Source organism: Diorhabda sublineata, chromosome 6, assembly GCF_026230105.1.
Source record: "Diorhabda sublineata isolate icDioSubl1.1 chromosome 6, icDioSubl1.1, whole genome shotgun sequence".
In the NCBI taxonomy this organism is placed as follows: domain Eukaryota; kingdom Metazoa; phylum Arthropoda; class Insecta; order Coleoptera; family Chrysomelidae; genus Diorhabda; species Diorhabda sublineata.
The window spans coordinates 24,366,357-24,384,499 of NC_079479.1; the positions used below are offsets into that span (position 1 = coordinate 24,366,357).

At 33.6% G+C, this 18,143-nt stretch overlaps 2 protein-coding genes across 4 annotated transcripts in view; both read right to left on the reverse strand.

Moving 5' to 3' along the window:
• Window positions 1–402: 402 nt before the first annotated feature.
• On the reverse strand, window positions 403–8,747 carry LOC130445857 (knob-associated histidine-rich protein-like). The gene is made up of 5 exons (XM_056781745.1): window positions 7,971–8,747; window positions 4,831–5,072; window positions 4,319–4,483; window positions 3,483–4,245; window positions 403–503 (listed from the first exon to the last, which is right to left on the reverse strand). The coding sequence occupies exons 1-5, from the start codon at window positions 8,665–8,667 to the stop codon at window positions 403–405; spliced, it is 1,968 nt and encodes a 655-aa protein (XP_056637723.1). The 5' UTR covers window positions 8,668–8,747.
• A 4,954-nt stretch (window positions 8,748–13,701) lies between these two features.
• LOC130445940 (calcium-transporting ATPase sarcoplasmic/endoplasmic reticulum type) overlaps window positions 13,702–18,143 on the reverse strand; it is a 52,621-nt gene continuing 48,179 nt past the window's right edge. For all 3 annotated transcript variants that reach the window (XM_056781857.1, XM_056781856.1, XM_056781858.1), the window contains exon 12: window positions 13,702–14,532. In XM_056781857.1, coding sequence (XP_056637835.1) covers window positions 14,504–14,532 — 29 coding nt within the window. In that variant the 3' untranslated portion in view covers window positions 13,702–14,503. The remainder of the gene's footprint in view (window positions 14,533–18,143) is intronic.

An 18,143-nucleotide genomic window follows, 5' to 3' on the forward strand; every position in this document is an offset into this window, starting at 1 on the left:
ATAAACCAATCAGCCGATACTTTTCGACCTTTGCTTAACAAACAAGAGAATTTTGTTAAAATGTATCATTTTTGAAATTTAAAGAATGGATTATGGGGTGGGCAAAAACTTTCGACCGGTAGGGACCATATTATACAAGATTTGAACACAAATAACACTATGAGAACTAATCTAGAAAAAAAAATGATCGTGAGGTGATAGTTTTAGTTACCAAATTTTATTTTACGTCTATAAGTTGGTATTTGGCGGATTGAAAGACATCGTTGATGCAAATTAGTGATGTGGGAGTTGAAAATTATTGAAACTACAAATAAGCTTGAATTGTTTTATGTAATAACAGTCTTAATAAAATATATAACAAAAACAACATAAATAATTAGGTATATTTAAATAATAATCCATTTATATCACATGTACTTCGTCTAAAACAACAATTGGTTTCATCGATGTATTCACAACCTCGATTTGTTTAGATTCGTCCTGAACAATGGTAGTTTCACCATCTGTAACATTAATGGTTGAGAGAAAGAAGAAAATAATAACAAAACTAAATAATTTGATACTCCTATATATGGTTTATGATTCATTCAAGTGAGTTTATCACAGTTTAAAAATATATTTCATTTCTGTTTGAAATCCATCCATCCACTAACACGTTTAATTAACAAAATATTTTGCTGTTCAAGAAATACGTTGCGTTATTTCTTGCACTTTAAGCTGATAGATAAGACGATTTAGTTCCAGAAAGTGTCATATGTAAAGTGGAAATTAAAATAAATATCAACTCAAAGTGTAATTACCACAGCAATTATTCGAAAAGTCTCTATAGAAAGTAGCAATACACTTTATCATAAACTAGATACTCCGAATCAGAAATAACCAATTAGAGCAATAAGTTTGTTCTAATATACGAGGGTGGTTCAACTATAAAACAGAATTATTGAATAAACACGCGAAAAATTTAGTTTCGTGGAAGTGGTTGCACTGGATGTCAGACTGGTCTGTTACGAAGCGTTCCCAGATATATTTTTAACCATGAGCGGGAAGGATGTACTAGTATCTGTTAAACAAAAAATCATTATTCGTTTTTCGGTCAAAGATAATGTAAATCCGGAAAATTAGTGGAAAACTTGCGCCCCAGAACGAGTGTTATCAATGAGAATGTCTGCGCTGCAGACAAACACATTTTGGAATACCAACACAGTACAGTTCGCGATAGAATTGGCATCAGCACTGGGAAGTTTGCACGCGTCCCCTGAAGCGGTATGAAGGGGAAGGAGAAAAGTTTAATGTACCGAATAAACACCACAGACGAGACTTGAATATGGAGTGGGGGAAGAAAGACGAAGGCGCAAAGGTGACACTGTCAGCAGGGAAGGTTTTATATACCGTGTTTTGGTGCGAGAAGTAATTGCAGTTGATTTTCTCTGAAAAGCGTAATTGTTAATACGCAGTATTATAGTAACCTCCTAAAGACATGGTTAATCCCGTCTACAGATCAAAACAACGCGATATTCCAATTTGTAGTACGATATTGGTGCAAAACGAAGCCGGACACGTTGAACAAATTGGGTTGGGAAACAATGGAACACCCTTGTTATTATTTATTTCTCATTCTCATAGCGAAATTCCTGTTTATATTTGAACCACTCTCGTATAAGCGTCAAATTTGGTTAATATTAAATTAGTATTGAATGCTGAGATATTTTCTACCCCACTCATATACGAAATTCGAAATTTCATACCTATCAGAATGGAATTACAGTAGAAACTCGATTATCCGGCCCTCAGTTATACGGATTCGCGATTATCCGGACTATCAACTGCGACCAATTAAATAATTGAGTAACATTGAGCCAAGTTATGAAATATAAGATATCAAAGAGTGGGTCACTTGTGTTTCGATCAAGAAAATCTAGACGTGGAAAATGATGTAGGACCATCTCATGATGAAGCACTTCAGGCTATGAAAACAGCTCTCAAATGGTATGAAAAACAAACAGAAACTGATACTGTGAGATTACTACAGCTGAAGCAGCAATGAAGAGAAAAAGTAGCTTACGTCAAATGCCAATTACCAAATATTTTAAACTTATTATTAAATTATCATTTTTGAATAATAATATCATTATTTTTTAATAAATATTACTATTATTAAACTTATTTTATTTCACAACACCCGCTTTTCTTCATACAATCGATTATCCGTAATTTCGATTATCTGAACTTTTGATCATCCGAATCCCTAACAACAATTAGTCCGGTTAATCGAGTTTCCACTGTATATGAAACATACTTTGTATTAACGAAAATGAAGAAAACTGATGTTTTTAATATTGTAATGAAGCTAGATAGATTATTTTTCTTTCCTTTATAACGTGGCCTTTATCTATATGATTACGTAGTTAAATTGAAAATTTTGGACGGCTCTTAAGTATTCTACATTATTCTAAATGTGTTTGAATAGACATTTCAAAGATTCTTAAGACAAATTACGTAAAATATTAATAGTTTTAATGGTTTCAATTCTTCATTTCGTTCGACTGGGTGACATGCTTCGATATTATGTATATCACAACGTTTCTTGTTATGTGAATGGAAATTCAATCATCACAAGATGACGATTGCTCAGAATATAGATTGACAATTGATTGACAATTGACAAGTAACTACACAGTAGTTGCGTTCGGTAATATTGTTCACGGAACAGAAAAAAACTTAACCTAAAATAATTGAAGTCAGCTTGCCAGAACAGCAACAGCAACTAGTGAAGTATGAAAGTACACAAATGGAGTTTTCAAATGCTTATTTCCTGTATAACAATGAGGCTGAGGCTGACTATCAATTCGTGACCTCTGGAGATGGAAGTATTATACTCAATCTGATCTTATGCATTATATATACAAAAGCAACATCTCAAACGAAACGTCAAAAGTGTTAAATGTTAAGAAATGTATATAACCGAATACGAACCGAGCAGTGAGATCAAAATAAAGTGGATTGTCGAACGATACCGAACGCAGTAATAGTGTTAAAGTTACGGGGCGATGTGTAGTCCTCAAAATTTTTTAAATAACTGGTGACATTGTTGGTATTGCAACTATAACTGGAAGCTCTGGAGAGGAATACAAAAAAAAAGGTTACCGTCATTGGTACGGTGACGATTCTGCGCAATAGAGGGCGGTAACCGTTATACGAACGATTCTGTTTGCGTTCAAAGTGACTTAGGTATCATTTGTGAACCGTTTCAGGAACAGTCTTTTTGATAATTGTTTGACAGCAAATACTGTTACAAAAACCGTGCAAAGCCGGAGATTACGCAAAAAATATCTATAAACGCTTCCGATAACCGTTCCAAATACCGTCCCGATTAGCAGGTTGGAACAAACCTATTAAAATGAAGCTACAGGGGTAATACATCTAATACCAACCTCACTTATATCATTTTCAATTAAATTTACGTCACCTTTCATTAGTCTTACCTTTAATAACACTTCCTGAAGAATTTATCTGCTTATTTTCTGGCTTGGGTGTGGTATAATCTCCAAGTTTAAAGATACTGTATGAGCCTATTTCATCGCTTGAGTTTTCGGAGCTTTCTGGAATTAATGATTCTTTATATTGTTCTGAACTCTCTACCTTTTCTTCTGAAGAACTTTTATCATCTTCCTTTGATGCTTCTTTGGTAGAAAACGTTTCTGTTATATATGGTTTCACGAATAGACTATCTAAAAATTTGTTCTCTTCTCCTTTTTTATCAGTTTTTACTCCTTCTCCGTAATTATCATCACTTCTTTTTTGTATTGGTGTTAATACTGGTGTAAACCCGTCCTCATAAGTTACCTGAATTAGAGGAGCTGGTTTATTAGATTCTATTGGCGGATCAGCTAGTGGAGGATAAAGTACATCAGGATTTTTATAAGTTGGTTCTGGTATGTTTTGTGAATGTGGTGTTTGATCTGGTTTGATAACCTGAATAGGAACATTAGTTCCATCAGCATGTTGATGTCCATGTCCACCGCCTCCGCCGCCTCCTGTTCCTTCAGAATAAGACCATTTCTTCCCTCCAGAATTATTTTCTTTCTCTCCGTGTTTATCGACATGATCATGATGAGTATCATGACCTCCAGAGTTTTTATGTCCGCTTTGTTCTTTAAAGTAACCTCCCTTTTCGTGTTTATCTGTTTTTCCGTAATTGTCTTCTTCTTCGGCGCCTTTATCATAGCTTCCTTTTTCAAAACCACCCTATAAATTTTAATTATCATTTAATAGTACCCAATAATGACGTATTACGTGTTTATATTAAAAATCAACTCACTTTTGAATATTCGTCTTCATGTGAGTATCCTCCGTCTTTTTCGAATTCATCTTCTTCATCGCTTTCATCATAGAATTCCTGTTTCTTTTCGTATTCATCTTTTCTGTGGATGTTGTGTTCGCCTTTAGTGCTGTGACCTTTCGCGTGGTCTCCGAATTCTTGGAACTAGAAAAAAATTATTTTTCTTCATAACTCGATCGAAATTACGTACTTTCCACCGAAGTACTACACGGGCGGAAAGTTGACTTACCGGCCATGCGCGTCATGATACTCCAACCCTATATTTATTGATTGTTGTAAACATTGTTAATCCATTATTCGGCTTATTAAAAATGAATTTTCGACAGAAGAATTCTTGAGAATGATATAAACTTTGAACTCTGAAATAATACTAAATTGTTTCTGTACCTGATCGTCATTTCCCCTTTCCGTATCGTTCGAATTCTATATTGGATTTTACGAATTAAATCGTTCAACACAATAATAGGATATGATGATAATAGATGTCATACCTTTGATCCCTTTTGTCCTTCTTCTGCTTGGTCATGTTCCGCGTGATACCCGTCATCGTGATGATGTTCTTTCTTTTCTCCGCCATTTTCCTCATATTCTTTCGAGTGGTCTTCTTTAGTATGATGTCCCTTTTCACTTTTTTCATTGTGGTGGTGTCCTTCGTAAGCTTTTTCGCCCTTTTCGCCCTTTTCCCCTCTATGACCGGAATGATGTTCTTGTCCACCTCCTCTTTCGAAGGAACCTGCATGAAAATTTCATAATAATGTCCTAGAACGATATGTGTAAAGAGCAAAGGTGATTTCAATGAAATACACGTTTGAGTCTACCATAATTTCAATTTTAACTTTGGGAACAGAGTCACTATAGTAGTGAAAAAAATCTTAAAGCCACTGCAAACAATTTCGCGGCTACGAGGCTACAATCTCCATCGGTCCCATTCCCCCGTTCTTAATTCAGTTCTCTCTTCGTCTGCTGCTTCCAGTCGGACTAGGTCGATTTCTCGTTCTTCACAGTTATTTTTGCTATCTGCGGTGAGTTTTTTGAAATTGCAAAACGGAAAGGTGGAGACTAATAGGAGGAAATCGATATATTAGATAAGTTTGACTTTTTAGGAAAATGCTCTTTAGAAGATGTTTTCCTTAAGTTCGTTTCTCTGCAATCTTTATTAAAGAGAATAAATGCTATTTCTGAACAAATTTCTCTCAACTGAAATACAAAGTGCCAACGTCAAGGAGTTTACTAAACTAAAGATGTAGAATCACCTCCACTTTAGTAGTTCAAAGTTCCAAGTTAAAGATAGTACAAAAAATTGCAAATGAGTTTATAATATTGAAAAAGTTTCTGTAATCTGTATGGCTTGCTGACTAGATGAAAAAAAAATAGTATACACAAAGTTTTTTGGAGGAAAAAGCTAGGAAATGGATGACTGAGATTTTATTTAAGCTTCCTAGATGATGACCCGAAGACACTGGGAAGAAGTATTGTCGAGTAAAGAGAAAATTAGGTCTTATCCAAATGTTAGTGGTTTTAAGTTTATAGAAAAATGTATCAGTCAAAAGATCAGACTAGCTGCTCATTTGTTAAAATTGGTATATAAAAATGCAACTGGCAGCTAAACGTATTATCTATGGTAAAGTATGATTGAAAATATGACAATTAGAAGTTTATGATCATTAACAATACCGCGATTAAGACATTTGATTCTTTCCCGAAAAAGCCGCAATGCAACTAAGATTTCATCAAAACGCAGAGATCAACAACTAGATAATTGTGAATTGTACAACATTGTACCAATTTTCTTGCAAACATTTTTTCTAAATGACCTAATTTTGGATATTATCGCAGAACTATTTCTGATCCATGTTGCATTCGCCATGACCATAAACAAATCACAAGGCCAATATTTGAAAGTTTGTGGTCTGAATCTATGTTTTTTCCATGGTCAATTATACGTGGATATTCATGGGTCGTCTGTCATCTGCGTTATTTGTTCTTGCGCTTGATAATAAGAGGATATTTTGAAAAATTCTTAGCCTACTATAGAACCAAACAAAATTTCGATGTCAATATATTTTATTACTCAACATATTCTCCTCTTAATTGGATACATTTATTACAGCGAACCTGCAACGTCTGTAGACCTTGCTCTGCAAACCAGACCTCCACAGCTTTTATTACCTCCTCGTTGGAAGAAAATTTACGACCTTTTAAACTTTTTTTCAGTTGATGAAAAAGATGATAGTCGGACGGAGTCAAATCTGGTGAATAAGAGGGGTGTTCTAGTAATTCAAACCCTAAATCACGAAATTTTTGCATGACAACATGAGATTTGTGTGCAGGGGCGTTGTCCTATAAAAACAAAACACCTTTTGATAGCTTACCGCGTCTTTTCTCTTTAAGTTTTTCCCGTAGAGTGATCAGTAATGTCGAAAAATAATTTCCAATTATTGTTCTACCTTTATCCAAAAAATCAAACATGATTACTCCATGGCAATCCCAAAAAACTGAAGCAAGAACTTTTCCAGCAGATTTTGGGCCACGAAACTTCTTAGGTCTTGGAGAATCAGAGTGTCGCCATTCCATCGATTGTTACTTTGTTTCTGGATCGTAGAAATGTACCCAAGTCTCATCCATAGTAACAATTCGGTTTAAGAAGTCTACATCGTTTTCAAATCGAGCACAAATCGAACGCGATGCTTCTATCTTTGCACGCTTTTGGTCAACATTCAAACATTTGGGGATCCATTTTGCAGCAATTTTTCTCATATCCAAATTGACGTGAACTACATGATGAACGCGTCCGTATGAAATATTCAGTGTTCCAGATAACCGTTTTAGCACAATTCGATGGTCTTATAAAATGATGTCATGAACTGCATCGATATTTTCGGGAACTGAAACAGAAACTGGCCTTCCCGAAAATTTACCTCTTTTGAAGCTTGAGGTCCAATTCTTCACGGTCGCATACGAAGGACATTGATCACCAAGGGTGTTAAGAATATCTTTGTAAATCTGCTTACCTCTTAACCCTTTTAAATACAGATACTTGATGATAGCTAGATAATCCAATTTTTCGATTTTCAAAATTTCGGTGGACATCTTTTTTCTTTCAATGTATTAGTTTACTTTTTTGACGTCAAACTTTACACTGACACTTCTAATAAGTTATTGTATGTTGCTATGGTAACGCAATATTTTGTTTATGCATGGACAAAGAATGTCTTCTATCACAAGGTGCTCATTAAACCTATGCACCAAAATACCTGACGAAAAAAGAATAGAAAAATACTGATTGATTTTTGTTCATATTTATCGTTCTAATAAAAATTGAACTTGACTCAAAGTGGTAAATATTGACGAGAATATTTATACAGCAAAAGATCTAACTGATAAAGAGATTGTTAAATCAAATAAAAAATCGAAAAAGTCGGTTGAAAGAGACGAAACTTTTCAAGATGGCCAAGAAGCTTGTTATATACCCATAACTGTTCAATTTCTTACCTTGTTTATGTTATTATCATGTTGTACAATAAAGTCTGTAATGAAACTATTGGTAATTGAATAAAGGTAGAGCATTGTAAAAAACATAATAAAATAAAACCAAGTATTGTCTAAAAAATGTTTTTCTTAACATAATTACCATTACCACCGCCATCTTTTCCACCTCCATTTCCACCGCCATGTCCTCCTCCTCCATGACTACTTTCGCTTGCGTGTCCATCTCCCCCTTCGTGTTCGTGAATTTCGTGGACTTTATTTTGTCCAGATTCAGAATCTTCTGCCGAATTTATCTCAGCATTACTTTCGATACTTCCGTGATCGGAAGATTCTGCATTTAGCTCTAAACTTTTACTTTCTTCTTCATCCGATTGTGAATCTTGTCCATTTCCTTCGAGACCATCACTTTTAGGTGATTCGATCGTTTGAATCTGCTTGTAATAATCAACAGCCGCCGGTTTTTGATCGATTTCTTTCACATCAGCTTTTTTTACTTCTTCTTCTGGAATATTCGAAGCCACAGGAGATTGATCGTTGTTTTGATAAGAAAATGCAATGGGACGCTGTAAAATTTTTTCCACTTTTTCACTAGCTAAACTAACCGGAGAATCACTAAAAGCATTTTGGTCTGCTATTAGCGGTAATACTTCAGGTGTATTTTCTATAATAACAGGCCTTGGTTCGGCTGCGGCTACCTCTAAATCATCTAAAGATGATCGAAAAACGAACCCGGGAAACAAATCACTATTTTTCGTCACATACCTAGACTCCGTATATATTAATAAACAAAATAATAGTATAAGCTTCATATAACAAACGCTTATCTTTAAAACCGACATTCACAAAACCAAATTCGAAATTTTTTAAAGCAACATCAAATGTACCGTCTGAAACTACGTCAATACCATCTGATTTGTTTTATATATCTCTTCCCTTCCCGCTAGGAAAAAATCAAATGACCGTTTCGTCGAAATTATGTAATCCGAATTCATTATGGCGTGAATTAAAAAATAAACAGCGGTTACTTGCAATACTGTCGTTCCTTAAATCAATTCGTTTTATTGGTCAAATCTCACAAAACATTTTGAATGATTGCATTTTATTTAGTCTATTTCTCATTTATTGAATTTACTGGTTCATTACTTAAGATTATCTCTATATATCGCTTGAATAATCAGTAGCTTTCACTAAATTATGGGTATTTAGATAGATGGATATTTTACAATTATTCCTTATTACATCAGATTTATTTTGTTTGATCTTGACGGTTTCGATAGGACTCGATTTTTTTGTAATCCTAACCGGATATTGATTTTGATTACTACACTTTACTTTGATTTGTTGTTTGTTTATAAGTGAATCTAGTCCAGAGAATTGCTAGAATTTAAGGATCGAATATTGCATTTTTTAGAGCACGCAATTGTATTTACGGGACATGTGTGGGGGGTCAATAGAAGCTTTACCTCAAGTTTGTGGGGTCGCCACCCTTGTCCCCCGGCCGCCATCTTGTAAAAAGGGGTGCAAACATATTTTTCGCGATATCTCGGAAACTATGAGTCTCACGAAACATTCGTAGAGACATAATTTGTTGCAAATTGTTTTGCCTACAAAAATTTTTATAAAAACATCGATTTTAACCAATATAAGGAAAAAGTATAGTCATGCAGGATGAAACAGAAAATTCGAGAGTATCTTAGGACCAATTTAAGAACAATGAACATAGACGACGATGTGGAAATAGAGTTGATGCAAGTAGAAAAATTAATGGGACAGGTAATAGAGCAAACGCTAGACTTGGAGAAGAAAACAAGCAAGAAAGGATGGTTCGATGAGGAGTGTAAAATGAAACTAGTGCGATTAAGTGCAATAAAAACTGACTCGACAGAAACTAATAGGAACTATGAGCCAAGAGCAGGGAGGGCGTATGCGTGAGGATTTATGCGCCAAGAAAAACCTATACCAGAACTTTTGGTATACGAATATGATGTCTGACGTCATTTTCCAAAATCTACTAAATGATTCATAATCTAATCGCAGCTTCCAGGCTCTTCCCCTCTAAATGAACAAGATTACTACTCAAATTAGAGTCTTAAATCTATGTTTCACACAAAGAAAAAATCTTTACTAATTTAAAACACAAAAAACGCCTTAAAATCCCTTTAGAAATAAGCAAACTTGTACGGTTATAAATAGTCAAGAATTTTTGAGGTTATGTTATGAAATAACCTCTATATTAATTGTCAAATGTAAAAAGCTCATCTAAACAATGAAGAGATACAAAATATTGTCGACATTAACAAGGCTATGCATGAGATTTTACAGAATATGAATTATTTTGATTAGACAATTGAAAATTTTGCCACAACTAAATCGAGAAAGAAGTTTATCGAAAAAAAATTTTATATAGTTTATGAAATAAGATTTGAATTTATTTTTACTTATAATTTGAAACTAATATATTACATTTAAAAGAGCTCGAGTTGATTTTGATTTTCTCAAGTGGGCCAGTGGTCGATTTTAGCCCCAGGCCCCACTACTTAATCCGACGCTGGATGGTGGGGACATGAATGCTAACATGGGAATTGAAACGATATACAAGCAAGGGGGGAAGAATAAACACGAAAGTAACCAAAATGGGAAGTTACTAATTGAATTCTCTGCGGAACATGGAATGAAGATAGCTAGCACAAGCTTTCACCATAGAGAAATACATGAAACAATATAGATTTCACCAGATGGAAGGACTAGGAACCAGATTGATCATATGTTAATAGAAAGAAAACATCAAAAGTTATTGAAAACTGCGGATGCAAATACAGATCAATTTTTAGTAGTAGGAAACATAAAGCAACAGCTACCAAAAATACAGATTACAACCAATAGAAGGAAGAAGTATAGTGTATCAATGATATAGTATAAAAACAGGAAATTCGAGAGTATCTAAGGACAAATTTGAGAACAATGAACATAGACGACAATGTGTAAATAGAGTGGATGCAAGTAGAAAATTCAAAGGGACAGGTGAGAGAACAAACGCTAATCATGGAGGAGAAAACAAGCAAGAAAGGATGGTTCGATGAGGAGTGTAATATGAAACTAACTGACTCGACAGAAATCAAGAGAAAATACTCAGAAATTTGAAAGTATACTTAAAATATACTTAGACATGAAAAAGAGAATCGAGAAATTTATACCACGAGTCCAAAAACTCAAGAGTGAATTGTGAATTACCAAGTACCTAATATCAGGGACAACTAGAGATCCAAAAAAAAGTTAAAAAATTTAATACTGAAAGAGTATTAAATGGACAAGAAGAAGAACCAGAACAGAAAGAAGATATAGCAGACGAAATAGAAAATTAGTATCTCTTGGAGGAAACAAGTGATAAAGAAATCTTAGAACTGTTAGAAAATTTGAAAAACCATGATAGTGCAGGAGAGAATGATGTCCCAGCAGAAATTTTCAGGTACGGCGGAGAAGATATATACAGAAAAGAATGTGCCGAATAATACAGAAAATTTTGAATGATGAACAAATTTGTATGATGTGAAAATTATAGAGGGATATCCTTTCTTGATATGGTAAACAAGGTTTTGGTTAAAGTTGAAAGGCTTATAACACAGTAGATAGAAATAAAATGTATGCTGCCATCAATCTACTAGGAATCCCGAAAAAATTGTGAATTCAGTCAAGATGACATTAGATAACGACTGATCGAAGTGTATCAGATTAATTTAGGGTTGAAAATTGGGTCAAAACAAGGAGATCCAATATACAAACATCAGAGATTATTTATAATAAAAACCAAATAATTGCGCATGCAGACGATTTAGGTTCAATAACCAGAACAAAAAAATAAATGGAAAGGGCATTCCGCAAACTATAAGAGGCTGCAGTAAGAAACAAAGTTTTTGGTGCTAAGACAAAATGTAATTGATAGGAAAGAATACATAGATATTAAAGTGGGAAAGGACAAACAAAACAAGATAGAAAAGTTTCTGAATTCATATACCTGGGAGCAGCACTGTCAAATAAAAATGAGCGGACAGAAATAAATAAGAGAATAGCCAAAGGAAGTAAAGCCGCAATTAAGTAAAATCATAAAATCAAAGGAGTTATCTAGATCAGCCAAAATTAGAATATACCAAAAATACTACTACCAGTTACACACGGTGTAATATGGGTTTTAACGAAGGCTGAAGAAATAAAACTAGTTATATGGGAAAGGAAAGTGTAGAGGAAAGTTTTTGGGAAATAAAAACAAGTTAAGGGCTATGGAGAAAGGGAAAACGAAGAACTGAACGAATTGTATAAATACCCATCAATAACAAGATACTTAAAAGCACAAAGAGTAAGATAGTAGGGCATATTAAAAGGATGCCGGGGAATAGATTTGCATATAAGGTCCTTGAAGATGGAGGTACAATAAGGAGGGGGAAACCACAGAAGAAATGTTTGGAAGCAATTTTAAAGGATATTGGAGAAGAATTGTGAACTCAGTTAGATGAGAAAAGAGAAATAAATCATGAGACTTAAAGGCCTGTAGTTACTGTAAATATATTTTCGCCCGTCGGCAGCCATACTTTTTTTATTATGGTTCTGATCAATCCGATCTATAGTTTATTCAGTGTGTGTTTTTTATTATTTATTACTACTAAAAGTAACTATGTCTGATGCGTATTTTCCAGTTCAAAGATGGCGTGCATTGAATAGAGAAAAAAAAAACTCAATTGTGAACGGGCAAAGCTTAAATAATTAAGTGTGATTGAGGTTAACGATAGTGGTACAAACTTGTGCAATCTACAAGCGTTTAATATTTTTATTTAACTAATTAATTGATTTAAAATAAAAAAAATTAAAGTAAATAAATGAAATAAAGATAAAAAGTTATGTAATGAATAAGTCTTGGTATTTAAGCTTGGCTTAGTCATGGCGATCAAGCTTGGCCCATCGTTATCACTCCAGAGATTTATCAAGTCTGGGCCAAGCCTGGCTTACAAGCTTGGCCCAGAGTTCTACATGGTTGGGCCAAGCTAGAGCGCTTGGAACTTTCCTCTATGGGTCAATAAAAGAATGTTTTTGTGCTAAAAATTTCCTTTTTTATATATAAATTATTTTAATTAATTAGTACATTTGAAGGGAGTTTTTTTTTATCAAAATAGAATACAATAATAAAATACGTGGGGACAGACTGTCACTTTTAATACTGAACACTATGTTGCGATTATGGAAAGTTTTTTGGATCTTCAAATTTCAAGAATGGAGAATTCTAAGACTTGGTTTCAATAAGATACCAGTCATAGGTTAAATGACTCCATGGTGGTTGTGAAACAGATGTTTCAAGGTAGACTGATTTCGAAAAGAACACAAAATTTCCTTCAGGATGCTTTTTCTTTGTGAACTACATTAATCTAGATCTAACAAACTCTTTATCATATATTTGGGCGGTGATAGAATTTCCAAAAGGACAAATGTATGCTGAAGAAAGACCAGAAAGAAAGTTTTCAACGAAATTATGTTCTTTTAGAATGTTGCTAACATATTTATTTTAGATTTTGAATTTTCTACCCAATTTTCGCAAACAGATTCCCATTTTTCCGTGATCCGCTTTAACGAAAGCTTCTCTCTTCTTTTTTCGGAAGTCTTTACACCTATACCTAGAATATATTTTGTACCAGACTTTAAATCTTATTTTTTTGTTCTTCTCACTTTATAGCTGATCTGTTTAGGATATTTTAGATTGTCTTAGACCTGGAGTGTTTCTCCATCAGAGATGTATTAATAAAATGATCCCCTCGCAAATGGGGTTTCCTGTATAGATTCTCCGTTGCCGCTGTAGGTTTAGGATGAAATGTAGTAATAAAATAAAAAACTTATAAATTTACGACAGCCAGAAAGCCGTCACTTTATTTACACAAATAATCTTGTTTTACAAAACTGATGTAAATTACAATGTATAACTTATACATGGTTGCTCATACAAGTGCAACCTTACTTAATCGAGACCAGCTCAAACCGTCGTATTCCTCCAAAATATGACAATTGCCCAATCTCATCTCAATCCCAAACATGTAAACATATTTGATTAGTACAAACCGACTTTAATTGAAACCAGGTAAAGCGTTTATATAAAATTAATATCGAACTAACACCCACGGCTAAAATTTAACTAAACTAAAAACAACGTGGAGCGACAACAATCAGGGGAGGTGCGAGGAGGCTACTTCCCCCTCTCTTGTAAATTCCAGTCTGTGCTGATCTCAAATTATCGACGTTTTACACCACGTTGGGGGCAAAACAATAACAATTTCTATTTCCAAATTTGTCTTAGTTATATGTACACTTTTTTGATTATATCGAGTCTTTGTATGCCAGCGTCTCCATTACTCTAGACAATTGATTTCTTGCTGAAGTCAGACATACCCGGTTCATACAAAGACTCTGGAGAAATGAAATTTAAACCAAATCACAGGTTGAATCAAAAATATAGCGAAAAATAAATAAAGCGATTGTGATTTTAGCAAAAAATAAATTGCATATTTGCTAGCGAGTAAAAATAAATGGATGCTAAAAGCTATCCGTTAGAAAAATAAATAAGAAAAAGCCAACAATGTCTTTTAAACATTAATCTAGAAAGATATTTTAGAAAGCTAGGAGTCATAGTGTGCTGCAGCTTTACCATCTATCAACAACGACTTCACCAACTGAAAAAGAACCAAAATTGTTAGTGTGTTTTTGTAGTTGTTAAAAATATAATTTTATATTAGTGAAAATAAAATTGTAAGCAATAAAAAATGCCAGTTTGTATCTCATACAATCTGATTTTTCAATTTATCCAAAGCTGATTTAGATTCAAGAAATTGCTATCGTATTTACTTTTTAAATAGAACATATTCTATTAAACTATTTTTATAAAGTGTATACTACACCTAGGAACGTATGGAATAGAAGACGAAGATCTCTGGCAACTGAAGCCATCCTACATTCTAGACTTTTGGAGTGGAATTAACAGATCAGCTGACGACACAATAGATCCTTTAGTCATTATTAGTGACAGATAATTAACTTCAGTTGAAATAAAAGTATACTTAATACCTTCTCAGTTAAATGAAATCCAGAAAGCTGCCTTTATTGCCAAATTGGAAAATGACTGATCTATCACAGGACTTGCACGAAGACATTGGGTCTGCAGGAAGGAAAATTTCAAATAACGCACAAGATATTGCATTGATTACTTTTTCAAGAGAACTTCCCTTTGAATCGACTTTCCAGGATCCCGTCCTACGGTATTTAAACGAATTGAAGCTTCGGATTTGAAAAACTATGCAAGTGCTAGAAAAGCATTGCCTTCAAATGTGTGCAAGCACTTAATTATGTGTATCGCGATCCGGACTTTTGAGAGCGAATGGAACAGTTAAAAAAACATTCAATTCGTACTATGATAGACGTATCCGCGTTTACAGACCATCAAATTCAAGATTGGAAGAGCAATATGGAAGATGACTGGTCTATCCCAAGATTCGCAACTCATCTAGGTCTTTATACGAGTACTGTAGCCAGAGTTGAGAAGCGATGAAAACAAGACGGGACCTTGCTCCGAAAAGTTGGGTCTGCAGGAACGAAAATTGCAAAGAATCCACAAGATGTTGCATTGGTTATTTTTTCAAGAGAACTTCCCTTTGAATCGACTTGAAGCTTCGGATTTGAAAAACCATGCAAGTACTAGGAAAGCATTGCTTTCAAATGTGTGCAAGCAATCCAGAGTTATGTTGCACTTAATTATGTGTATCGTGATCTGGGAACGAATGGTCTTCACGGTTGAAAAAACATTCAAGTCGTGCAATGACGGACGTATCCGCGTTTACAGACCATCAAATTCAAGATTGGAAAAGCAATATGTTGACGGTAAATTATCAGCAAATGTATCGGCTTGGATGAGTATTAATGGGCCTGGCGTTTGTTGGAGAATTGTTTGCAAGGTTCATGTCTGAAGTTCAACTCAATATTCTAGACAACATTATACTGCCATCGGTAAATCAAACTCAATAATGGTTTCGACAAAACAATATTGAGACTTTAGCGTGGCCCGCAAATAGTCCTGATATAAATTCCATTTATAATTTATGAGGGTTGTTTCGAAAAAAATAATTTATAAGTGATTGAACAAATTTGTTTTTCTGTTTAATTATTTATTGCCAATTATTTCAAACATTTGTTCTGTTATCTACTTTGTATTAACCGAGTGCTGTTTTTAATTTTGTAATGAAGCTAGATATGTTATTCTTCTTTCCTTTATAACATGGCCTTTATCTAGATAATTACGCAGTTAAATGGAAAGTTGGACGGCTCTTAAATGTTCTAAATTATTCTAAATGTATTTGAATAGAAGATTCTTAAGACAAATTCCGCAAAATGTTAATAATTTAATGATTTCAATTCCTTCTTATCGTTCGACTTGGTGACGTGCTTCGACATTGTGAATATCACATAGGGGGGATGCGTTTGGAAAGCAATAAGGAGGTAGAAGCCTTCATGCGCGATGGGTACGTGATAAACCGAGATATTTTACGAAAAAGGCATTCGAAAGCTTCTGGAGAGGTGGCAACAGGGTGAAGATCTAGAAAACTGTAACTTAATAATCGAATTTTTTTTAGTAAACTTGCGGTTTATATTTGAACCACCCTCGTATTATTGGTGCAAATTCTTATTGAATTTATTCCAAATTATAGACAGTCCCTGTATATAATCTTATATACTTATATCTGTATATATTGTGTTATATCACAATTATAATATTGAAAAATCAGATGGATATTGAATATTTTTAGTTAGCAGAAAGAAGCTGTTAGTTTATGAAGCTATTTATAGTCCAGGAGATGTCAATTTAAAAAGTGCATGTAATTTTTTTATGGAAATTGTTTAAAAATGTTTAAAAAAATTAATTATTAAAAAATCGATAAATATTTCTCTCTCGTAATATGAAATGGTTTGTCTAAAGTGTATTCGATAGAAAAGTTCATTCTCTTTCAGAAAAAACTTACGCAAACCAATTTTTTTGGCTGGAAGAGTCAGGCAAGTCTTTTTTTTTTGAGTGTGTGTTGAGGGAGTACAAATTATTTTCATTATAGACAAATAGTATTTCCAAGAGAAACATTTATTCTAGATTATTCTATTTACCGAAAATGAGTTCAGTGTAGATGGAATTACTGGATATTTCCGGCCGTTTCTGAGTCGGTAAACCAAGATAATCTTAGAGTAGACATTAAAACGAACAAAATAAAAATAATCACGTTACGTAATGAGGGAGAATTTTCCTTCCTCATCACACACTATAAAAAAAGTCTTGCCTGACTCTTCCGGTTTGCGTAATTTTTTTCCGAAACGGAATAAAATTTTATATCGAATACACAGGCAAACCATTTCATACAACGAGAGAGAAACATTTTTCGATTTTTTTAATAATTAATCTCCGGCTTTGCAAATCCACGCAAACGTTTTCAATTCATATAGTTTGGGACTATAAATCTTGATAAAAATACATTATATGAGTGGACTTTTTAGAATGACAGCCCCCAGACTATTAAATCCAAATAAAAAATCAGATTTAAATTTTTTTTTTCGTTATTTTCAGTAATTTAAAAAATATATAAATTCATAGACAAACTGGCTATAAAAGCAACTGACAGTGTTATTCTTTTAATAAAAAAAAATCCATTCCTGGTAGGAAAAAGGCACTCTTTTTATCACTCCAAAACTTGGCTCGATTAGTCTCCTTGACGAGCTATTTACATTCTGCATATTGATTGGGGTACTGCGAAAAATGAAAAAAATCAGATAACTTACTATATAAATACCTACACAGTAAAAATATATTTCTGTTCAATACTTACACATTGGCTTCACAGATGGAGCTTTTAAATAAAAAACCTCAAAAAATCTGTTAGTATAGTTCATATACAGAGCGAGTCAACAATACAATTTATTATAGCCCATATATTTATATGCGAATACGATTTATAGAGGTTAACCTTATTTTTATTACTTTCACTCAGGTATAATTACTCCATGTACTAAACGAATTAGGTATGAAAATGTGTGGATGGATGTTAAACAATCCATTTTGTAATATGAATGTTATTTATTCTGAAATATTTGTTTAAATTAAAAAAGTGAAAGTGATGTAAAAAGTTAGTGTTGGTTCCAAATAAATCAATTTTACGAACGCGGTTTAACAGAAGCGTCAATTTTCAGTAAAAAACTTACTTTACTATAAAACAAATATTTTCTTTTCCATAATATTCTTCTTTCAACTCTA